This window comes from Ammodytes marinus (assembly GCF_949987685.1).
Source record: "Ammodytes marinus genome assembly, chromosome: 3".
NCBI classification, from domain to species: domain Eukaryota; kingdom Metazoa; phylum Chordata; class Actinopteri; order Uranoscopiformes; family Ammodytidae; genus Ammodytes; species Ammodytes marinus.
In genome coordinates this window covers 31,770,043-31,796,368 of record NC_137232.1, presented here as the reverse complement: position 1 = coordinate 31,796,368, position 26,326 = coordinate 31,770,043, and the positions used below count along the sequence as shown (strand labels likewise).

The window sequence follows — 26,326 nt, the reverse complement described above, 5'->3', positions numbered from 1 at the left end:
AAAATTCAAAATGATTTAAGAGTAGCGTCTTGATGACACTTCCAGCAGTAATCAGACACATACTTTGCGAGTAGATATTCAGAGAGTCTGTGGGATGTTTTTGTGACCTTGGTCGTTGTTATTAGTACTTCTCTCAGAAAAAAAAACAGTTAGGCCCTGTATAAAAAGTGTTGTGGGGTAGAGTTTATTGGATGCTCTGATTTTAAGTAAAAACATGTGGGCCTTGGTAATAACTGAATTGTTTTTAAAGTCTGTTTGTAGGAGTTCTGGTAATGATTGGGTAAGTTCCCTTTTTGTGGGAACTTCTTTTCACTATAAATACACATTAATCACTCAGCAATGAGTCAGTGTTGACACTTTTAGCATTCCAGTCATGCTGCTAAATACATAGACCTTTTTAACGTTATGACAGCAAATGTGGTGACTGGCTTACAAATGAACACATGATTGGATTCACAGGAAATCTTAATATATAAAGAGTAGGATTTAAAGTAGAGCTTCTATAGTATAAAATAAATACATACAAATAGTTTGTAATTAGCAGTTACTTAATAGCTATAAGGGAAATTCATACAGGTGCCTTATAACTTTAAACAACAAATGTTAATATGTGTTGTTTTAAATTGTATGTGAAGAATTCTTATTGTGTGTCCTATTATCAGATAGTTTGATGCATTGAATAGTTAAACATTTAACTTTTCACATCCGTTACATGGAACCTCTACTCACAAGTTAAAAGTATATTATTTAAAAAACTTTATCGAAGATACATTTGTACTCCGCTAGCCTAACATGTTTATTTTGTGTTGCCCGGCCTCTTCAAAATAAAGTATGTCTTGGCACTCCGACTGTAGTGTAATATCTGAGTGTCCTGTGGAGTTTGGCCTTCTGTAATGAAAAAGTAAGAGGAAAATTCATCTCAGCGACTGTTTTGAAATGGGCCCCCCTGAATCCATCAGAACAGGGGGAACCTGGTTTCTAGGAGAAGTCATGCACTTCATTGACTTGGCTATGAAACGCAGGTGGACACTGACGAGTTACTGGCAATTACTGCGAATGGATGAGAAACATTTCAGGATGTTTGTGAAAATCCCAGGATCCAAAGAGCACTGAGTAGTGTACTAAGGGTTTGAAGCCTAACGGTTGTTGAAGTCAAAGATCCTACCATTAGATATGTGATAGTGAGTGCCTGATTGACTTGTGTCAGTTCCTGCAAAGATGAATCTGCCAAAACAGTCAATACACATTTTTTCGCATGTTAATAATGCGAAATCAAAATGTATTGGTCAATCGGATATAAATGTTAAGAATGTAGAGGCTTTTGATAAAAACCTTTCACGTGTGGAGATCAGGCCCCTGTGGGATTGCTCAAATCCAATCCCTCAGCAAGCTTGGTTTTTCATAATCCTGAAAGAGGACCTTTATTCAGAGATCTGAGGGTTTTTTCTTGTGACATTGGTAGCCATTGTTCTAGAATATATCTGAAGTACAGACAAAACCCTTGCCTTGTAACCAGCTCAAAACTGACCAAAACCCACACTGCCCTGATGTGATGGCCGAGACAGAAAACCTGCCCGGGGTCCGCCGCGTCTAAGACAGAAATAGAATGTCTAACAGCAGTAACTTGATGAGGAGACGGTTGGGAATTTTAGAAATGAAAAAACATTCAAATGGAGTGAAAATATTATGAATAGAATTCCAGCGTTGCTCCACAAGCGGCCCTCCGCTCAGGCCTTTTGCTCCTGGTGGGGGGGTCGGAGGAGTCGGGGAGCCTACCACAGCCCAATACCCCATCATCCCCCCCCCAACCCCCAAGCTCTCCGTACCGGGGCCAACCGCAGGAATGTGAGCCGCTGTCAGGAAGCTGTAAAGTGCTGACGCAGAGGTCAACGAGCGTTTGCACACATGTGGCTTTACTTTCACAACTCCATCTTGCCTTTTTTTTTTCCTTTATTTTCTCCTTCATCTGCTTTGTGTTTTTTTCTTTTCTTTTCTTATCTTTTTTGCTCACAGCCCCCCTTCTCCCCCTCTGTATTATTCTCTACTCAACGTGAAAGTTGACTTGGGGAGGTGTGCCTGTGGTTGCACAACAGGTCATGTGTTGTACTGTAGGGCATCGTCATAGGAATCAGATGTCTAAAAGGGATTGTTTTCATGCTATATTCATTGCTAGGTATCATTACTTGGCATCACAAACATTCTTCTCAAGATTTATGAACCATGCTCCAGGGCCCAAAAAACTCATTTGTTTATGCCAGAAGTGAAGATGGAGGTGACTAGTATTATTATTAGTTGAGTAGTGAAAAAATAAAACTGTTATTTTAGAGCCAAATTACATGTATTTTTACTTTTCAATTTATATAACCTAATTAAATACTTGTCATGTGGCAAACTAACTTGCAAATACCAGGAAACGGATAAGAATACTCAACAGTATTTTCAATTGACTATGTGTAATGGATTTATGAACCAATATTTTATACAGTGGTGTTGAATTTAGAGACTGGACACCAAAACCTATTCCTTGAAGTTGATTGAGAATGTTCTACTCCGCTTACCAAACAAACCAGCACAGAAGATTGATGATGGCCTGTATTGGCAGGACCGACTCTTTTCATCGCCTGAAAATGTTGACCGTCTGCTACATAAAATATGGACATTGAACAGGTCCAACACGGAAAAACCGTTTCCGAGTGCCAAAGGGAATAAGGAAAAGAGTGAATGGAAGCATTTAAGAGACAAATCTGTACTGGACAGGACAGTTATCACTTTTAGACATGTCACATATTAGGAGACCTAACTTGACGAGATGAACAGATTACTGTCTGTTATTACAATTTCTTCTACTTTAGAAATAAAAATAAATCGCCTACAGTTACAAAAAAACTACAGGCATGCAGCTCTGTATGTAGGCACAGTGATGCTTTGAGCAAAATGCTAACGTCAGCATGCTGACATGCACATGTAGTGACGATGCTAAAAGGCTGACATTAAGTAGGTATAATGATACAATGTCCACCATATTAGCGTAGTGCGTGTTATTATGCTAACATAGTTATGCTGCATTAACTATAGTTATGCTGCATTAACTAAGCATTAACTTACTTTTAATTAACGTACCCTCCCTTATTGTAAAGTGTTTCCAAACAAATTATTTGCTGGAGCGATTGAGGAAAGGTCAGGAGATCACCATGTTTACTGTAAGCCAACCTGAGAACATGTATGTGTGTGTCTAGCAAATTTCACAACAGACCATTTAACTGTTGTTGAGAAATATTTCACTAAATAACACAAATGTGAGCCTGCTGGCGGTGCCGGAGGAAAAGTTAGGGGAAAATCGCCAAAGTCCATAAGATTCATACCCTGGGGATATCAAATGTCTGTACAAAATGTCATAGTTGTCCATAAAACGAAAGTTATTGCACACGCATGATAAAATAATTTGCACTGACTAACTGCCAGGGCTAGATGAGTTTTTATAGTAGAGCCGAGAGGGGCTTCAGACATGCCACATGCCTCAGCTGTGAAAGTCCTGATTTCATTAGCTGCTCAATTTTTTTTGTCTTGACTGTTTGGAGGAAGCCCAGAAATTCCACAGGGCCAGATCCACCATGTGGTTCTGCTCGGCGTCAGGAAATGCTGGCCGTAGACTGCTGTGTGAGAGAGCGGGGCTGCTCTCCGCTCTTGTTTTGACGGACGAGGCAGCGAGGGGCAGAGCTTCCCTTCATCTTCTCCTCCTCGCATTCCACTTTCAGCAGAGTAGACCTCTCGCACCATCAAAACCTCCAGTTTCTACCACTAAGATTTGTTTATTTTGTTTGTGTGTGTGTGTGTGTGTGTGTGTGGGAGGGGGGGAGGGGGTAATTTACTGTAAATCTGGAATACTCGAACCTTGAATTTCATACTGGTATGTTTTCTTTTACACACTTCTAACAAAGGTATGAGGTCTATTGCTGATGTTATAAGCCTTTGAGTCTAATGAAAGTTTTTATGGAGCACCAAGCCGCATTTTTTTTTTAACCATCACATTTATACATGTAGCCTATTACTCTTATTTCTTTACGATGGTGATACTCAATACTTTGTACACCTATTACACCACGTTTATACCCCAATAAATGACAAAAACCTTAAAATGCTGATTTTGTGGAGGTCACATTTCTTTGGGCCTCCAACAGAGTTGACAAGGGAACCGTAAGGCGTGAGGTGGATTGTGAGTGTGACCGTGTGTGTTTTTCTCCTTTTCTCCATCAGCACTTCCAGACCATGCTGAAGACCAAGCTAAATGTGCTGACGCTGAGGAAGGAGCCGTTGCCCACGGTGATCTTTCACGAGCCCGAGGCCATCGAGCTCTGCTCCACCACACCGCTCACAAAGGGCAGGACCAATACTGGATACAAGGTAAAATCACATGAAACTTATTATCCCCTAAATCCACCTCTTTTCTCCAGCGCTAATTCTGTAATAGCATTAGAACCATAATCAGACTGGTATTCCCTTTTCTTTCTTTTTTGACAAAAGTTTAAATCATGTGTTCCTCTTACACAAACTTAAGAGTGTTAAAAGTTTTTGTCTCTGAATCACATTCTTGTATAATTAATGTTAATGCGGGCGCATGCGTGTGTATCTGTTTTCCTCGTCTCCCCCCGGCCCTGCCAAGTGTCAGATGTAGGGTTTGATCCAGTGGGCTGTGTGAATCGCAGCCCATTCCCTTTCTCTGTCCTCGATACAGAAAACAAACTGGGCTAAAGATTTATAATAGCAGCCACACTTTGTTATTGCACACAACACTTCCAACCAAAGCTGCCTTTGAGTTTGCCTTTGTGTATTTGCCTGCTTTGTGCCACAGCGCTACGAGCATAACAAATAAACTGACTGTGGGCACATGGGAGACAACTTCAAGTGGCTGCGTGGGCCGGAGGATTTAGCTCTTTTGCGTTTAATGTTGGCTTTGGTCACTCACACCGTGCCATTATCAAGCATGTCAGGAAAAGGAATTGAAGAGTTTCCAACTTGACCAAACTCAAATAAACGTTTCATATCTGGCAGTTGCTTTAAAAAACAAAAAAACAAAACACACTATTCCCCCTTGAAAGCTTGTGCCAAGAAACACACATGTGGAACACTTAGTCCCTCATGCTTGTTCTGGAGATCTATGTTTGTCTGATCACTGTATTATACACAGCGTCACATGCAACACACACACACACACACACACACACACACACACACACACACACACACACACACACACACACACACACACACACACACACACACACACACACTATATATATATATGCATACGTATACAGATGGGAGATAAATTAAAAGAGAAACAATGTGCCTCATTAAGGTGTTTGGCCAGAACAGCTCAGTTGCTCCTTGGCATTGATTCTCCAAGTCTCTCAACTCTACTGGAGGATGAACACCATTCTTTCAATAGATATTCTTTCTTAGTGTTTTTATGATGGTGTTGAAAGATGCCTTAAATATTGTCCCAAAACCTCTGTATTCAGTTGGGTTTAGATCGGCTGACTACTAAAAGTCATAACATATTATTCAAATCATTTTCATATTGATCAAGCCATTCAGTGACCCCTAGTTCCCTATGCCCTAAGTGGCCAGAAGTGCTGAGTCCTCATCAACACTTCCCAAATGCTCCTGAGGTTCAAAAGTTAACATGAAGTGAAAGTCAGTCAAATGGCCTGTACGAGCGGGGAAGTTTGGTCTGGCTGAGACTGAGAGATACTCACACGCAGACATGGCGACAAAGAAAAGTTAACCAGAAGTGTTTTCATTAGCTCCAAATCCGATACATATGGCCAAAACCGCCCTGTGCCATCGTCTGATCTGCACTTAGTTGTGCTTTAGAAGTTTTCTACATCTTAAATAACACTATGGCTAATAGTAAGGAAAGGCTGTTGTATCCATCTTTTATCCAGCAAATTAATATGTGGATAAAACAGACAGCAGAAAATGTAGGGCTAGAAGATGTTTATAAAACAACATTCTTGATGTGACATTGGGAAGCTTGTGAAGCATTATTTACCACAAAAAGCCTTTCCACATGTTACACTGTCCTTCATGCTCTCTCTTGAAGACAGCTGTTATCCTGCAAAGGCACAATGAAGTCAAGCAAGATGTTATCGTCTTGTAAATGCTGCACTGTAATGTGTCTTGAGTATATCCGTTTTCAGTGCTGCCACTCCAACTCAAACCATGCAAACAGACCAAATATTGAAATACAGTATTTGCTTATTAAATGCAACACTTATGGAAACTACATCATGTCTGATTGAGTTGGTAGAACACTTTCCAACCAGTGAGCAATGTTCTATTATATCACAGTACCAAAATGAGCCAAGGGCAGTTTCATTTTGTATTTCCGTAAATTCCTGGAATTCAAAATTCAAAATGGACACTTGTGATAATCAACACTCAATGTCCTGACTGTCTGGTAATAAACAACACACTTTCTGTTGAAAATTCCTATCGATAAACCGTACGAAGGTGGAAGATGACTGTTTGTAAAAATCCCAACATGCTAAACCCATACCTCTCAGACACACTCACGTTCATTCATGGAAGAAAGGAAATATAATTGGACTACTACAAAAGCTTTTTTCCTCCAAGCACACACTCCCAAACCCCATGATATCGCTATGCTAGCCACTACAACCCATTAGCTAATGGATATCAGGTATAGTAGCTAGCAAGCTAGTGTGGTGTTATATGATGAGTGGCATGTTATGTAAATCATTTAGATATGTATTTTTGACACATACTACATACTTAACAATATAATATAACATTGTAATGGTTTGTGGCGTGAAAAACCACTCAGCAAAAAATAACAATGATTGCATAGTTTTTCAAGTAGGAATGAAGGTGTTGGTGTCACATGGCCGCCTCTTGTGTCCTATCCTATTGGCAATCACCGCCACGATAGAAGATAAATACGGATGTATCGCCTATGTGCACGCTGCACCAAGCTGGGCACGATATCTCTCTGTCGAGTGTGAATCCCGGCATCCACTCGCTGCACCCCCCCCCCCCCCCCCCCCTCTCTCTCTGTACCGGCTGCTCTTTTCAGTGTGTTGCCATGGATACCACTACAGCTATTCAGCAGAATGCCAACACACACACACACATAATTTCCCTCATCTGTCTGCAACCTTCTTATTTGCAAGTCTGTCTGCCTCGTCGCCTGCATCTGTATGGCTTGTGTAACTTCCTGTCTGAGTCACTACCTGCCAGTCTGCATATCTGTCTGTCTGCCCACCTGCTTTAGCACCTCTGCTTCAACCTCAAAGAAGCATCACTTTCTTTTCAAGGGAAAAAACAGGGAAACAATGAAAGGAAAGTCTTTGTGCACTCCTTGCTGGCCATGGTGCTTGTTTTTTTCTACCCCCACAATACACAATATAATACCATTTATTATCCTCATTGGAATGTTTAATATTCCCTCTCTTTCCTTTCTCAACTTCTTTCTCCTTCACTCTGTTCTCTCCATAGTTTACAGGCAGGCAGGAAGGCTTGCCAAGGGCCGCTGTCCCTCTGCCAAAGCTAACAGCTAGCAATGATGAAAGGCCACCACTCATTGCCCTGCCTTGCCTGCTTCTGTCAAAGCAGTCTTCTTCACATCCATTGAAAAAAAATTGTTAAGCGCACTTTAGAGCCATGCCAGCTCCACGGTCAAACTCCATAACAGTGAAATTACTTTGGGGTCCCCCTCAGAAAGTAACTCAACTTCTTGTTCATGATTTTGTTGTGGTTTGAATTTAATCTGTTCCCTACTTCCCAAGACTCAATAGAGATTATATAAGAGCAGCGTGTACGTCACTGCTTTTGGGTAAAACAAACTATGGGCACGAACGGAAAACCATAGGTCCATCATGCCTAAAAGCTGCTGTGTGGTTTATTTACGTCAAACAACAAGACATATTTCAAATTTAAGATTGGCTTTACTTCCCTCAAGAAAAAAGGACACTAAGAGAAGAGATAGTTCTACTGTAGATGGTTATGACTCTTCTGGCCATTGAGTCAGATCATTGGTCCACCAGCAGACTGAAAAGACATTCGATCACCTATTGCTTTCAGTTTTCACCCAGAACTGAGCAGGGCTATGACGTAGAGGGGAAGGTTGCTTTCATCTATGCACTTTGTGCCAAGCTGTGTCTTACAAGTGTTAAGTATTGTTTCACCATACTGAGGGGGGGGGGGGAAAGGTAAGGTAGACAGTGCACTTTTAAAGTTTGATTGACAGTCCTCAGAATAATAAATGTTGACAGAACGTGGCTAACAGGCCTTAGTTACGGAAAATGCCACAGTAGGGAAAGTCTTAGTATAGATAACAATATTTGCGATGACTGTAACATTTACTGTATTTGCTTCAGTTTCAGGGTCTCTGCATTGTGCACGCTTGTCAAGAGCAATGGCTCTGCTATGTCTGCCTGGCTAACCAGTGACAGCATGCGATTCTCCCACACTGACGTCATTCACACGAGCTGCCCGGGGAGTGCTAGTCCTACCATGTCTTTATCTAATCTGTCAGGCAAAGAGGCTTTTTCTCTCCCTGCACTTGCTATTCTGATGTCAGCCAGTGTGCTGGACATATACCATCACGTCTTCTCCAGTGAACAGAGAACAGAATGCACTGTGATGACATTTGAGATGATTAGCAACCTCTGGGCTCAGATGACCGGTGCTCCCACTTCCCTGCTGGATATGTGTGTGAATATCTGTGTTTTGGTCTAATGGAGCCTTTGTATCAGTGTTTTTGTCTTCATGCATTTGTGTGTGTGTGTGTGTTCATAGATTAAGACAGGAAAGAATTGTTGCCCTGCTAGTTCATCTGTGAGAATGTAGAAAGACATTTTCTTCCTACACTTCTTCAATGAGAACTCAGTTTTTTTTAAATGTATTTAAGTATTGACGTGGTTGTTTGAGTGTAAAATTATTGTAAGGCAGATTGAACTCTGTGTTGTCTCTGCTGCTATACCCAGTCAGACTGGGCAGCAGTTAAGGGATTCCCTCAGATCCACTGATTGTTTTTTACTTCCCAGAGAACAGACAGCAGTTGTTCGGACAGTCAGTGCGTTTACATGCAGACTCATAATCGGGTAACTAAACGAATAAGACTTCAACAGGACTTTTAAACTGCATGTAAACACCTTTATCCGATCTACTTCGCACACAAATCGGCACAATAACGGACAAGAGATGTCGGATAAGAACACCTAGATAAGTCGTTCGTTGTCGGCATTCTCTCTGCATGTATACAGGGATCGGACATCGCATATCGGACTTCTCGTTCTGTGCTTGTGTGCCTGCGCGTGATAGGCTACACCATGGGTTATTGACGGAAGAGAACCGGACGTGGCTCTTTCAACACTTGTTGACACTTGTTGAAAGCATGGTTGAAAGGGCTACAGCGCCACCTAGCATAGTGGAGACAGCCATGCATTGGACATTTATCCGATATCTGAAAGGCCATGTAAACTCAGACAAGTGACACGGTCCGTTCGAGTGTCTAGTTCGATATATGTGATAATCCAATCTAGTTGTGCCATGGAAACGCACTGACTGAGACCAAATTCGGTCTCAAATTAAGTCGTCATCTCTTTCTTTGCCTTTGCCTCTGTCTCACTCACTTTCACTTTGTACTTGTTATCTCTATTGTGGTTGTCAACAATAGGGGCAATATAGTCAAACTATGTAAATTATGTCAGCCCAACGGGAGCTAGGGAAGGCTTTGGTGCATACACAGGACTTGATTGCATACATGGTAACATACCACTCTGTAAGTTAAAAGTAGCTATGAGGAGCTTTCAGTCTTTGTTGATTCTAGAGGCACATTGGACATGGACAAAAGTGTTAGTGTTTTTACGACACCAGCACCTGTGTGCTGGTGGCACATGCATTTAGGAAGCAAGAAGTCAAGGACAGTGAGAGGGATAGAGGGCAGGATGCACCGCGATGAGGTAATATATTTGTAATTGACTATGTGATATGACTATTGGTATAACAGATCAAACTTTGAGTTAGTACCATTCAGGAAAATCAGTATATTCCAGTCTGCCTGCCGTAAATTTTTTTGTAAGTTACCCGGGAAAATCGGACCAGTGCCAAGGTATTAATAATAATAATCAATAAATATATATACAATAGCATTATTTTTCACTGATGGTCTCCTTTGCTGTTACAGGTCATTTATAATCATCAGAGGATAAATTAGATTTGAAGTAAACTTCAAATTGAGAGGGGTTCAGAGTGACACCAATACACAACATGCTCTGTAGACTGATCCTGATGGACCCAGTGCACTGCTCATGTACAGCAGTTACAGTATTTCTATGCGCCTTGAATAAATATCATTTGTTGGTAAGGGGAAAATAAATGTAGTTAATATCCCTTTTGCATTGCAAATGTGTGTGGGTAAAACTATATTTTGTGGCCAGGAAGTGAAAAAGTAACTGGGAACAGTGTCACTAGGGTTGGAAAGTTATTTGTATAGCTCAGCTTAGACACATTTCTGCTACCATCATTGGGTTATGGAGAATCTTACCCTATAGTGGGCTATATGGACTGGTTTGGGAATGTGAAGGCTTCTTTCATATACACTGAGGTGCTTCTGTCCTGACTTACATTGAAACACTCAGACCCTGTTTTGTACTAACACACACACACACACACACACACACACACTTACACAGAGCATGGTCTTCTCACAGCGCAACACAAAAAACCAAATACACAGCACTTTAAAAGATGAAGAAAGAAAAAAACCTCATCCATCTTTGCATGCCGTGGCAAGCGAAGCCAGCTGTACTGTGCTGATTCAATAAGTTTAGGGGAATGTTAACAACCTTCTCTGGAATGCTGCATTCTTCGAGCAGTGGATTCCCAGTCATGTTGGGGGGATCCAGACGCAGGGGCCTATGGAGGGTAAAGCCAGGACGATGTGTTTTATCAATAGAACATGATGTATCTTATATATTTACTGGGAGTAAGATGAAAATGACGACTGGACGAGTTACTTCCTGGAGTCTCCGCTGGTAGCTTTGCAAATATTAACATAAAGCGCCCCAAAAATGGCATAAACTTTCGAGGTGCTGTTGGTGGATTCTGTTACCTTTTAGACAGAGCCAGGTTAGCTGTCTGCATATGTTTCCAGTCTTTATTATAAGAAAATAATGTCTCTTGCCTCATATTTACCATATGAAATGCAGCCCAATCTTCTCATTTAACTCTCGGCAAGAAAGTGAATCAGTGCACTTCCTATTATGTCGAAATATTATTTTCAAATAAGCTGGTATCGAGCCTTTTGTTGATATGCTAAAATGTCTATCAATGTAATATAAACCATAGGTCTCCCATCCCTTTGATATGTTAAATTTTTATATTTACATGGTTACCGCATCTATCCAAGTCACCTGAAAGGCGGACTTTTTGGAAGCTTTGCTGTCGATAATATCAGGTATTTTTCTTACTTTCGGCAATCAACAATAGGTACCAAGTTGATATGTTTCACAGCAGTTAGCCATTGAGGTATGAGCAAGAACAACCTAACCATGTGCCATTTGGAGAAGAACACAAACCTTTTTACTGGTTGGAACGAAGTGGGACCTTGGGAGTCTGTACCATTGCTTTGTTCTTGAACCAGTGTCTGGGAAAGTGCTGAAAGGACAAATTCCACATTAGTTGCAGAGTACAGACTGTTTGTACCTTCACGCCAGTCTTTTCCCAGGCCTGATTGGAACTGCCTTCTTCAACAGCTGCCTCCTTGTTGTGCTCTTGGACCCTCTTCCCATCACCTCAGCCCTTTTTTCTTCTTCTTTCTCCATGTTCCCAAAGCCTTCTGCGTGGGGACAGGTATCTCCTCATGGATTCCTCCAAGTCCCCTTTCCTCCTCCTCCATTTCCCATGCCTCCTCCTCTTTTCCGTCTCATCTCTGCTGATAGCTGAACCAGCTGTGGCTCCAGCAGCAGAGGCAGCAGCTGGTCCAGCTCCGCACCTCTCATACACAAATGCATGCCTGTGTGAATACACTGTCATAGACGGACACACAAACAAGAGTTTGTGGTGTGTAAGTAGTGGACCAGCTCAGGATGTCCCTGTGTCTCTTACCACCGGCTGATTCGCTGGGCTGCGGATGTTTTTTCTGTCTCCCTCTGTGTATCCCTTCACTTTCTCCCATCCCTCTTTGCATTCAATCACTTTCTATCAGATATTCTCCCCCATCTGTTTACAACAATACATTTTTTCTCTCTGGACCCGTCTCTCTCTCTCTCCCCATATGTCCGTCTGCTTCTCCTTTGTTACATAATTGTGGTTTTCAGGCACTGTTGGGTTTGCATTTAATGATTCATCAAAAACAACAACTGTTGAAGCTTAAAGTTTGCGTAATTTATCCTTGAATACAAAACATTGTTATTGGCATTTCTTAAAAACTGTTGGTATCTGTGTTTCGCACGCATATGCTACAGTTTACAGTTTTTAATGTTGTCAACATGCAGAGATGGAACTGAATAATCCAGCATGTACTGTACACATTTACACAACCTGATGATTCCAATACATGTCTCTCTGCACAGATGTACCAAAACCTTGGGAAACTAAACTAGTGTCTAAAAACCAATTGAGTAAGTGACTCAAATCAGGCCATACCTTACCTACTTGTAATTAGGGTACCTTTTTGAAAGAGCCAGAGTAGATGTTTCCAGCCATTATGCCAAGCTATAAATTAGCCGGCTGCTGTCTGTAAATTCATGTTTTGCGGGCAGAATTTGGAGTGCTATTGACTAAGTACAAGCAGACAAGGCTAGCAAGGCTACTAAAAACCCTTCCTGTTGGTAACCTCAGCTGTTTCCGTCTGTAATGACCTTGGCCTTGCAGGTCGTGGACTTCTGTCAAGGGTCTTCCAATCCAGGAGAGAGAGAATAGATTGGGAGAAAATCCTCCCTCAATCGAGAGTCGGTAGTAATGGTGGCCACATGTCTCACCACACATGCAAATGTTTAACCACGCTCCTCCCCTCTCTGTGTCACACTCGCAAACAATTTCACTCCGTTTCTTGAGTTTTGTGTCCTTCTTACAGTCAGGTACACACACATACATACAAACATTTATTGTTTTGTCTGCGGCAGGAATCTAGTTAATAGTTTGAAACTTTGTGCTTCTTCCCTCAGCGGGGCTGATGTGTGCTACATTTGTCTTTGTAGCATTCTGCCTTGCAGCCCCTTAAGGCCTTCGTCCCTGTAACCGATCTATATTTCGGTCTCTATATCGCTTCATATGGAATCAATGTTTTCCGGGCTTGACGATATAGAGGGAGTGCAGATCAGTAGAGGGGATTTGAGGATAGAGGAGGGGTGGAGGGAGAAACAGATGATGGGAGGAAGAGGGAGACAGAAGAGAGAGTGCAGGAAAAAGAGGATAAACACATGGAAAGTTGAAACAAAGGGGGAGGACTCTGACGATCTCTGGATTGATTTAATCCGCCTGCCTAACCTGCCAGAGCTGAGACGACTGGTGAGCGGGCTGCCAGAGCAGAGGACAGCAGATGTGTTCTGCTCTGGGATGGATGGATGGATTGATGTATCAATTGGAAATGTGTTGAAAAGCTGGACCTGGAGCCTTTTGAAACAAAGACTTATGCAGGTGTCTGTAGTTTGGCTTGTAGGTCATGATGAAAGCAGCTCGTCACTGAGTCCAACCTGAATCATGTATTTATGATCATTAAAGTCAATGTGTCTTCTTATTGTTCAAATTACAATCCATGATTTGACTTGTACCTTTGGAAACCGTTCTGGTGCTGTCACTCCCCCAAATGAATTTAGACTTTCAGCTGGTGTCAGGTGTTAGATAAAAATTGTCTTTCATGTATCATTTACCATAATGTTTGCCTACTGCTCAAAATAAGACAGATGAAAAGATGTGCTCCACAGCTGAAGCTGAAATCCATTTTTTTTTCAGTACTATTATTCTATCAGAGGTTTGGCTTTCAACCTTTTTAATTTTATGAAAGAAAGGAAGACATTTGGTGAAGGAAGAACCAAAGCAACTTTTTCATTGTAGTATTAATTTCCTACGATTCTTACGTTCTTTCCGCTCTGCCCATATTGGCATTGTTGTCTGCCAGATTATATGCTCAGCCAGAGAGGAGTTTGTTTTGGCATAGTAGAGGATTCACTGTTTCCATGTGTTTTCCCTTAACATTCAAAATATCCCCACTTCACGTAACTGGCATGTGCTTGATCAAATCAAGGTTTCTCTGCCTTGCTGCACAGACTAGAGGACCGGAAAATCAAATTAATTATAGCGATTAGAACAAACAGAAAAGTCCAAATCTGTTTGTTTTGTATCTTACCATTTTCTGTTTTATATAATAGCCACTCTACTTTGTCCTTTTGAATTTCTGGGAAAACAAATGTTTTCTGTGATGCCTCATTTCCACCGAGCATGTCGGGTCGGAGCGGCTCAGAGGAGACAGATCGCTTAAGGTGTGAACACACTACACGCGTTACCCGTGTAACGCAGCTAAAATGTTGCTTGATAATTTTGTGTCAAATGGTTCTACGCGCGTAACGTGCGTAGTCTCCCTCCCGATATTGTATTTCCCCTAATTAACCATGGCTGCGATCAGACCCAACACAACAGCGTGCATGTCCGCACAAAAACAACAACAACACGGCCAACAACTGTGCCAAAAGACAAACTGAACAGCACAAATAGCCTAGCATTAAAACAGCATTGCATATTCACTGCAGCTACATAACAAACACAGTTACAGCAGCATCGGTGCACGGCGGCACAACATAAAGCCAAGTAGCCAACATTACCCTACCTGGGTGTGACAGGGGACCGTTACTGGCGTAGATCAACACCGGTGCTTCGCTGTACTTGTTGTGAAAGTCCCCCGGACATAGCCGTCATGTTTGGGTTCATAATATGAGGCGCTAGCCGCCCGCACACAACCGGGTGAGTTAACTAATGCTATACGGCGCTAACTTGTTTTATCGGCTAAAGCACAGCCACACATATTCACTGAATTAACCAGGAAGTCCATTCTCCTGGTTTACTCTCCCCACGTCTTCTATTCCCGAGCTGCTGTCATACAGCACTGGCTCGGCTGCCTGCAATACATTTTCCTCCTCGGTGTCTCTCATCAGCCTCTGTGTACAGTACACTGTTCTCCGACTGTGCCAATGTATGTGACGTCTGGTCAAGCCCAACGCTGATTGGCCAACGCGGCTAATCGTCACGCGTAGGAGCGTAAAAAGTTACATTTTTTGAACTCCGCGCATAGCTGCGTAGGTGCGTATATACGCGGCTAACGCGACTAAAATGTTGCTTTAGCGCGAGTGATGCATCTACGCGCCATGTACGCGCGTAAACCAATGGTTCCCTATGGAAAAATAGCCGATTTTATACGCGTCTGTACGCGTGTAACGTGTGTAGTGTGTTCGCACCTTTACGCTTAATCTGGTGGTGTCTCCACTGCCGACCCTACCCTTAAAGTAGGGCGGGGGTTTAGGCCAGAATATGGGTCAAACTATCGGGCCGTGGACTGCGGTCAAGCCAGCCGCCTCTCGTTTTTGCTTGGTCAAACCAGTCGCGTCTATATGTATTCCCCCCGTGTTGTGAGCCTATTACCCTGGTAAATGCAGAGAGACAGCTCGGTGCAAGCCGCCAGAGATGGTGAGTGAACAGCGCTGGCCGCTACGTAACTGTGCGGACATCGTAGCAGCGGGACTCAGTGTAGCCCAGTGATTAATATAATGAAGAGGATAAACACCACACAAAAGAGTGCAGCACCGACATTTTTCGTTTAACACAAGACTCTCTTCACCCTTGCAGAGGTGACCATAGATATATTGTACATACGACGATTTAATGTGGAAATGTTTCAATGGCACGTTTCAACGGCACCTGACTAGTTTTTCCAGGACTGTCACTCTTCACTGCTGAGTCATATTGAGCGTCTTGTCAGGGGAGCACATTCATTGAGCATACGTCCATTTTCTAGCAGTGGTATTCCTGCCTGCTATGATGTTTATTCCCCCCCCTAGCCAAATACTGTAGTTAATCACTAATTCAAATGTTCAACACAGATTGGATTTATACTTTACGCTCTGCAATACATCACAACAATGGCACAATGGCCATGAGCCACAGCTGCATGAACTCAACCTTTTGCTTGTTTGCCGTTTCTTTCACATAATATAAAACTTGTTTATATTTTTTTTGTCTATCTGTTTCCTCTTATCAGCAGCCAAACCGAAAAAAACTGCGCATTCATTTTGACATTTAATGCGTCCGTGTTTTCATAAATGCTGAGACATCTGAGATTCCTTAAAATACATAATATATGTTCTCCTACAGACCACAGTTTAATATGTTAACGGTTTCAGTGTTGTCTTAGCCCTGAAGGAAAAAAAACGTCAGCACAGTTTAAATTGGTGCTTCAAGTACTGATTTTTTTTTCTTCTAAATGACCAAAGTCCATTGTTTTAGTGGTTTATCTGTTTTTTTCCAATTGCTATCAACCCCTCATGCTTCTTCTCGAGCAGTGTAACAATTTCCTCTTCAGCTGTATGTTTGGTTTGGACTTTGAAGAAACAAACTTCAATGTTTGCTTAGTCTGGTGACCTCCTCACCTCACACACTTCCCACTTATCTTTCTCTCCACTCCACACACACACACACACACACACACACACACACACACACACACACACACACACACACACACACACACACACACACACACACACACACACACACACACACACACACACACACACACACACACACACACACACACACACACACTTTACTAAGCCACATATAAGCACTACCGCAGTACCTCATTTTCTAACACAACAGCAGAACAGAGGCAGAGGAACAAGCATCCATAGATCAAGAAACAACCTTAAACTGTGTTGTGTTTTGGCAATATCCGATTTGATGTTAGAGAATGAAACCTGGCAAAGCAGTCGGCCTTCATTCAACTAGGAAGCAAGCTATCAGTAGAAATGGTCCCCATTTAAATAAGTAAATTTATATATCAAAATAGGAGTGACAGAGAAAATGAGTCCACAGTGACTCTTTATTGCTGTTTGACTTACAAACAGCACACTGTGGATGCGTTAATGTATCTTGGCGACTGTCTGATTATTTGTTGGCTGGCTGAGTGACTGACCGCCGTTTGGCTGGTGGAGGGTGTCAGTGTGGTTGACTTGCAAACCGCCCTGCCTCCAGGCTGCTCCTGCAGACCTGTGGTCCTCAGCTGAATGATGGATCGGGGTGCAAAGGCTGCATGTCCCACCCTGTGGTCACCACTAATGAAAACCAGACATGAGAAGGCAGCTGCTTTCACTGACTGGATCACTGCCTGGATGTCATGTCGTGCTGCAATCAGGGTGTTTGGGGGGATTATTGGTAGCATGCTATTGTTGATTGATACATACTGTACATATCTTATTCTTATTTTTTTTGTCCATCAAAGGAAATAATTGGGAACTGTCTGTAAAATAATAGTAAGCTACTAGTTTGACATTTTGTGAAAATGTGCTTGTTTGCTTTCTGTCAGAGCATATGAAGAGAAAATAGCAGTCTGTCTAGGTGTTATATACAGTGCTGGGGGGTGAGATTTTGTTAGTTTAGCTAGAAATAGTTATGGCATGTAGCTACCCCTAAATCCATTAAATTGTTATTAGTTAATTTCTGTTTGTGTAAACATTTAACAAAAAGGATACAGTGTAATAATAAGTTAGCTTAAGAAGTGTTGATAGGTGTATTATAGGTTAGCTGCTTCCTCCCACAGTTTTATGTTAAACTAGGCTAACCACCTCACATTGTTATGTTGAATTGTTACTTGAATTAAATGGTTGATTGTATTACATTTTCTGAGGATGCATTTTTGTTTTATTCCTAAGTTTCTGTTTTGCAGCGACTTGCCCTGTCTGTTTTCTCCCTGTTGTTAATTAGTCCCATGAAAGATTTTAGTAGTTTTTAGGTGAGAACTCTTGTGGGCTCCACAGCTATAGGAATTACAATGATTTTACTTAAGAATTTTGGCACAGAAGTACATTTTACCAAAAGATACCGGTCCCTGTGTCAGTTCTTAAATGTTGTAGTTTATGGAAAATGCTGTAAGTGTCTTACATAAAACCTTGTCCAACTGAGAGGTTAGTGGATTAACTGGCTGACTGTTCTATGTGCTAACTCTGAAAGATCCCATTCAGTCAAAATCATAACAGAAGAACTAGGGAAGTTTGACTTCATAGTTGCAGACTAAACAAAACTTGTGAAAGAAGACAAGCAGTCAGGTCAAGTGCTGAATAAAAACAGGATCCGGACCTCTGCTTTGTATCATGGTCTGGTTTTATGTCACTGGCATTGATATCTGTTGATCTGCTGGGTGGATCCTGCTGTTGACGGATAATAAAACGTAAGAAACTGAAAAGACCGTTTGATTATTGGTTTCTTACCTTTCTTAAGGGAATAGTGTTATCGAGACCACTAACTGGCTTGACATTGGGCAGATGTGCATTGAGCCATGAACACAGGCTAAGTCTTCTATAAATGTTCCAGACTGCTACATGATACACATCTCTCCTTAAGTATTCACACTTATCATTGCACTTATGTTATCTGCAGCCATGTGTCAAATGTGTGCCACATGTTAGCCAGCTGTAATGAACTATTGAGAGTGCAGAGTATTCCCCTGCCCCAGTATAAACACAGACATGAGTGAAAACTCTTTTGAGTGTTTGACTCGGAGCAGGCTGCTCCTCTGTGTATTTTACAAATCTATAAAGAACACCGTGTAGAGAAAGCGCACAAGTCAGCCATTATTCCTGGACTGCTCTCCAATTGGCCACGTTCCCTTAAAAAAAACTCAAGCTTTGTTCACTTCCTTACTCTCTCTCCGTCTTATCCTTCACAATCTCCTCAGTCTATTGCTCTCCTGGTATGCAATGCCATTACTATGGTATTATATGGTTCCCTGCTGCAGCCACAGCTAAAACGTAGGGATATTTCTTTTAGCTCACATGCAGCCTTAAGCATGTCGGCACGTTTACCACAGAAAATGAGAAAAATACCTCTCATCACCACTACAGAGACTTAAAGCAACCCCAGTTGTTTTAGGTTAATTAACCTCAAGATGAACACTGAACATGGACTTAATAACTTAGGGAAACATAATTTTCAATATGCTGCACCCTGATTAGCTCCAAGTACCTTTCTTGCAGTAATGTTTTTTATTTTGAAAATTCCCTGAGGTGATCTGAAAAATAAATGGATTAACTTTTCGTGGCTGAAGTTTTATATAATAAAATGGAAATATATATATATTTATATATTAATCTGTATATATTAATATATTAATTTGTTTCGTAGCGATTTGGACCATCATAGACCCTGATGACAACTGCTGCAATTCAGCATCTGTAGTATCTTGATGTTAAAGCTGTACTTGCAGACTTCAGGACTTTTTTAGATACTAAAATCTGGTGAGGTCACCATCATTCCTTGACGTTAATGTTTTTTGTCCAATGAGTGTTTTAATTGTGGTGTTCCTCAAGGGTCCATATTTGGCCCACTGTTGTTTTCAATTTACTTTCTTTCAATCAGCTTGCAATCACACTGAATTGGTACTTTTGACACGTTTCTGAATGTTGCACGAACCTCGGCCGAGATTTGGACCAAAATTTGCCGGGAGCTAGCATACTGATGTTTGGAGAAGCATCGCCAGATGTTAGTCTGATGTGTGCCCGACGTTTGCCAACGCCTCGCAAAATTGTCTCACATTTCTTTCGCATTCTGACTCATGGAAACTAAATTGCGAATGGTTAGACATGGGTTGGAGACACCCACAATGACTCTGTGACTATTTATGAACATTTGAACATGCTCAAAATTCAGGCGACAGGACAGCGGATTATGGGCTTCAATGGCCTTGTGCCAAATTATCTATTTTTGCTGAGTCCTTACATGCCTACTGTGCATTCCCTTGGATTCATGGGATGTGCTGGTTATGTCTCGGCTGGTGACATAAGGGGACTTGGCTTTTGCAAAAAGCTACATCTGTAACATCTTATGAATTTCATCTGGTTTTGTTCCTCTACTAGTCTACTTTTTCCATTTTGTGGTTTTAACTACTTTCTACCAGTATTATGTTGTCCATTGTCATATGATTGCATTGATTGTTTTAATTGCCTTTAATAAAAGGTCTCTTTTAGATTGATAGGCAGCAGAAAAGTCCTGATTCATCTAAGGATTATTTTTCCCGTTCTCTCAGTTATGTGTGGTATTTTGCCATTTTAATGGGTTTTTGATTATATCCCTGCTGGCATTTTGTACATCTGGTGAAAACCTGAAGTTGAAAGCATAGTGGTGTATTCTTAGCAAACTAAGTTTTTATGTTTATTATATGTCGTGTTGTGAACACCCTTGGTCTAATAGTAACTGTGTTTATCATTTCCTGCAGGTGGCCTACCTGGGTAAAGTGGCTATCTCTGGGACTCAGTTCCTGTCTGGCTGCACAGAGTCGGCGGTGGTGGGTCTAGTGGAGCGTTATGCCCAGCAACAGGGCAGTTACCCCGCAAGCAACTCGCTGCTGGAGATCCGGCCCTTCCAAGTGCGTTTACACCACCTGGACGAGCACCGTGAGGCCTCACTTACCATGGACACCTACCAGGTGGCGCGGATCGCCTACTGCACAGCCGACCACAGCATCAGACCCAACGTGTTTGCCTGGATCTACCGGGAGATCAATGACGACCTGACCTTCCAGATGGACTGCCACGCCGTGGAGTGCGAGAACAAGCTAGAGGCCAAGAAGCTGGCTCACTCAATGATGGAGGCTTTCCGCAAGACTTTCCACAGCATGCGCAGCGATGGTCGCATTCACAAGAGTGGCTCATCGGACGACTTTGCTGAGGACTCATCCACCCCTGAAGACTTGACCCCAGACGACGGTTGAACTAAAACTGGCCTAATCTCCTGGTCCCCATCCTAACAAAGCGAGGGGTGACAGGAAGCGTGGACAAATCACCTGCTCTCTCTCATTCTCCCCTTCTATCACTTTCTGTTATCAATTTGGTACAAAGATTTATTGACCTTGTGAACCAACACACCCTGGATAATGAAGTAGCTTTTAACTACTGTTAAGGGAAGGTAGATTAAAACGGAGTTCAAGTGACATACATTTATAAACAGGGATAGCAAAGTGCTGCCACTTTGAATAAATTGCCCTCAGAGACCCACAGGGGCCTTTTAAGAACTTCTGTGAAAGCCCACAAGAGATTGACTCGACATTTCCATTTCCGTCTTTCAACCACTGTCTCTCCTGCGCCCAGCGGAGACACTGTTTGTGGTTCCTAGGCTTTTTCATCCAGGAAACAACAAACTTTAGTCCCTGTTCTTCTGACCCCAGCTGATGACAACTTAATGCTACTCTTGCCATGTAGGGACCCAGCAGAAATAGGCATGAGACCTATTTTGGGTTCCAACCCAGAGTTTATGAGACTGTTGGAGCACATAAATTCTTTAAATGTTCAATTTTGTGAATCTCTGTTACAATGCCTTTCGACCTTGGTAAAAGCAAATGAGGATGTGAAAGAAAAGCTAAGCCTTTAAGCACGATTCATATCATCACTACTGTACCTTAGTCCAGACCCAAAAAAGATTTTCCGGCACGGCTGTTACTCATGTGGACGATGGGGCCAGAGCTTCTACCACTGTCACCTTTTAACAGGTCCTTCACGATTCAGAGCATGTGTGAAGCACCAGGGAGAATATAGGTGCTACGTAGATAGATATACTGTAGAAAGCCTGGATGTGTCTGTAACACCTTAATCATCCACATCTGACTTCTCTTTTGAGTATACCAAATTTCAGGCTGGATATTGCCTGTCAGATTATGTGCCTCACTTTCCTCTCACATTAGTTTGTTCTCTTACCCAGGTCCCAGTGTGTGTGTGTGTGTGCCAAACCTTTTTATTTCTGTACTTGTAAGTGTATTGCTTACGTCTGTATTTTTGTGTATATGAATGGACACGTGAGTGCTTGCATCTCTGTGTGTGAAAGAGAAAGGGGGGGGTTATCGAAAGATTAGCAGATAGTGAATACTTTCATCGCCAATTGTTGATGCTCAATGAGGCGTTTTAAAAATCAGACACGATACTGTGACCATTTGCCACGTTTTCTCACTTTTATCTTGTATGGAATGAAAGCAGTATGGAGTATGAGAGTCTGAATGTGCCGGTGGCTTTGAGGTTGTATGGCCGCTTAAAACAACAGCCGTCCAAGGTAACGACTGACACCTCCCGGTCTCTGCCGAATGTATGATGAGTCCAACTTGCTGTGAGCACCTCACACCATCTCCAGTCCCTTCCGTCTCCTGTAATCTCCCCATGCTATCACTGACTGCTGTAAGAAGTACAGTCAGTTACCGGCTTCACTCCGCTGTGCTGCCCTGCGTCAGCTCTCCCAGCGACTGAGGCACCACTGTGGGGCAAAAAAAAACTCGTCGGAGCTCGGCACCACATTCTTCTTTTCTAACTGGGACTGTATTGAACAGACTGGAAATTATGGATGGAAATTCTCTTCAGTCAGTGACTCAAACAAAATGAAAACACGCGCGCGCACACACACACACACACGCGCACACACATGCACGCACACACACACATACACTTAAATATACATATGTACACACACATTGTATTTGAATCTTGCTCAATAAGCTTATGTAAATACAAATGTATCACTTTCCAAATATTACAGCATAAATGTTGATAGCTATTTTAAATAATAAGAAAATTGTTGAGAACCATCATATGATAATGAAACGGTGTTATAAAGCCTACTGTGAATAATAAGTGGAGAGCCTGGTGGATGTGTGTGTGTGTGTGTGTGTGTGTGTGTGTGTGTGTGTGTATGTATGTGTGTGTGTGTTTGGAAGGGATTGTGTATGGTGGAAAGCGTGGTGAGGGGTGTGTATGGACAGGTCAGAGGGGGGAGAATGTTTATAAAGCTGTAGATTACTGTGTCTTGTCTGTCTGAGAGCTCAGACACGCTTTAAATGTTTGACAAATGTTACCTTAAGTGTTTTCTATACAGTGTTTGCAAAGATCAAGAAACAATTGCATATAAAGTATTTACCAAGACAGAGCGTGTGACGGTGTGGTCTGTTTCGTCTCACATTTGAAAATGCTGTCTCCTCTGGTAAAGTTTTTCTTTAAACTCTGCTTGATTTGAACTGAACTGGATTCCCTGCTGCAGCCAAGCGTATAGGAAGATAAATACAAAGCATGTTCAGTTTCAGAACTTACAGGATTTGTAACCAGACGATGCAATTACTGGGTGCCAGGACATATGTAAAGCGTAACTTACCGCACAGTCGGTTTATCCTCCAGTCACACGTTGCAGCATGCTGGAATTGGACTTTCCTCCAGCTATTTAAGGTATAACATTTGTTTTGGTGTGTCGTGTTTGCTTTAAGAAAATGTGTGAATGTGACTTTTAGCCACAATCGAACACAAAAGCCATTCATTCTATGTTTTACCGGATCATGAATGCCAGATGTAGCTGGGGTTGGAAATATCTTATAAATAGACTTTCCAGCTGAATTTGGCTGAAGGTTTGAGCGTCTCACACTTAAAAGCACAATCCCACCTAGGCTGCGTGTGGTCAAGACGAAACATCTCATAAACACAAGTTTATGGTTATTTACAAGCATGTTTCAGGTTCGAGTGTGACGCCGCCTTTCGGCCACCCTCAGAGTGGGGTTTTTACTCCTCCATTCTTTGCATTCCTCTTACTTCTCTGATCTTTATTTTTTATTTTTTAATGGTGTTGTTGAATTTTTCCAGCCCAGTGTCGCTTCAAAGTGCCCACATCAATAACAGAATAACGAGCTGCTCTGTGCTTCTGTGGCTGGCGATCATTTTGCATTTTTAAGAGCTGCAGAGAATTGGAGGCAAAATGGATGCTGTGAAGAATGTTAATGTGCGGCTGAATGAGAACACTGCCTCCCTCTGGCAAGAAAAGCTAGAGCCTTTTCATTTAGACATGAACAGTCCCCCATGATGATAACTATTACTTTGTATATTGGCTTATTTGTGGGTGAGAAACACCGAATGGACATCAATGTGCACTGGGCAGCAGACTACATTTCCTGACTATAGTTCTGGTTGGGTTTAAAACAGATGTTCTGTTATCGAGCAGAAGTTACAAGTCTGGGACTGCCATCCACATTGTTATCAGAGCATTTGACCTCAATACTGATAATCACTAATCACAGCACTAGATGTTTCATAACACTGTGTCAACCTTCTGCCTTCACTGTACACAAGCGTCACTGTTTTTGATTCCTCTTTGTTGTGGATCTCTGCTGAGCTTACACACTCTCCGCTCATTCTTCACTGTGCTCTTGTGTCTGTCTGACCCACTTCTAGCGGTGCATCAGCACAGAGGGACCCTGTGGGGCCCATAAAGAGGCCACCCCCTCAGCCTGCGTCTCTGCTGCTCCACTGAGGCTTCAGTCAGTCAGTCAGTCAGTCAGTCAGCTCACAATACCACTCTGTGTGCGCTCCAGCTGGCCGCTATTCCTCCTCGTAGTCCCAGAACCGCCTTGTCTATCCAACCGCCAAGGGCCCACACACACGAGGTCCGGCTGGGGAAGGGGAGCAGTGCCAATAATGGCATCTGATCAGACTCCTCGCTATCTCTCTGCCTTCTCTCAGCTGCTGCTCCCCAAGCAAGGGGCCAGGGCCTCTTGGAGAGAGAGAGAGAGAGAGAGACTGAGAGAGAGTGTGGTGGAGTACTGTAAACATATGTGTGTAACATGTGTGAAATGGACCAGGATGTGTACACATTCTTTCTGCCTCAGGCTTGACTGATACTGTTTGGTCGGCTCGACATGGTGAAACAATATGTTTAGTTTCAAACATTCAAAAGTAATTTGTGGAGAGAGTCAGCGCAAGTATCCAATAGTAGCTGTAGCCAAGCAGATACAATAGTGGTTGAAAAACAAGACAAAGGAATCTTCACAAGGACATGTTATCCGACTTCCCTTTTTTTAAGCTTCTATAACTTTGGAACTCTGCAGGAAACCTCTGAAAACCTTTTTCCATTAAATGCATTATGTGCTCAGCCGAACTTGAAGGAAAACTTGACATTTCTTGTTGCCGAAAAGAATACAAATATATTATTGTTATGGCTAAAAAAGGGAAGAAAATAATATAACACTTTGCTTCATAGGTCCCTAATTTCCTATTGCAAATTTCACTTCTGGAAAGAACTATCCTGTATGATGCTGGTCACATGCTGACAAAAATTATGCTTCATTGTTGTTTTTTTATTGAACACGTTATACGTTGAATTGTGTTGGAGTATCTTTCTCACATTGTGTCCATCTCTCTTTTCCCTATAATGATAAGAAAAAAACATTGTTCTTTCCAGGTAATTTCAGTGGAAAGTATTGGGAAATAATAAGAGAAACACAGACAAGTGAAATAAAGCATAATGAAAAGAAAAAACAAGTTTAACATCATAAGTACTGAGGGTAATGTGTCTTCCAGACCTGAGACAGCCTCAGTTTTTAGATTCTTTCTTTCTGACATACAAACCATTTCCTCTGATCATGTCCAAGTCCCCCTATGATCCCTCCTGCTGAACTCGTCCCCAAGGCCTTTCATATGATTTAAGATTCCTGTCATAATGAAATGTCGACTAGAATGAAGGTTAACTCTCTGTTAACCTGAGGCCCTAAGGGCTGAGTGCACTATATCCAATTCAATACACTTCGGATGTACGGATGAGATGTTGCCCTGAATCCCTGGGGGACAGGAAATGTCTGGCCTAAGACCCAGGAGGAGGGATCAGAGCCTAGAACATATACTGGAGGAAGAATGACAGTGACCTCCATCTCTAAAGTCCTACCGTTCTTTTCAAAGGCCGCAATACTGGCCAGAGGTTCAGAGGTTTATATAGGTACATTTGCTTAAAACGTGATGTGCACAGAGAAATATCAAACATTCTCTATAGATTTAAATTTTCTAAATATTAATTCCAATAGACTGCAATGATGCAATACGTGTGTAAAACCAATGCCTATGCTCTGAGGTTTTGTGTTATTATTATTATTATTATTTATTTTAATTTTAAAAGAATAGAATGGCATTTGGTGAAATAGGCTTGCTTACTTGCCTGGAGTTTGATGGGAGGAACATTACCGCTCTTAAGTTTGTGCGTTAATTATGAAGCTTCAACCGGTGACCGGTTAGCTTAGCTTAGCGCAAATACT

General features: G+C 42.1%; 1 protein-coding gene across 1 annotated transcript in view; it reads left to right on the top strand.

Annotated features, from left to right (window-relative positions):
• pid1 (phosphotyrosine interaction domain containing 1) overlaps positions 1 to 23,186 on the top strand; it is a 29,181-nt gene extending 5,995 nt beyond the window's left edge. The window contains exons 2-3 of the mRNA XM_080025309.1: positions 4,255 to 4,401; positions 20,504 to 23,186. Of these exons, the coding sequence (XP_079881435.1) occupies positions 4,255 to 4,401; positions 20,504 to 20,998 (642 nt within the window). The 3' untranslated portion in view covers positions 20,999 to 23,186. The remainder of the gene's footprint in view (positions 1 to 4,254; positions 4,402 to 20,503) is intronic.
• Positions 23,187 to 26,326: the final 3,140 nt, after the last annotated feature.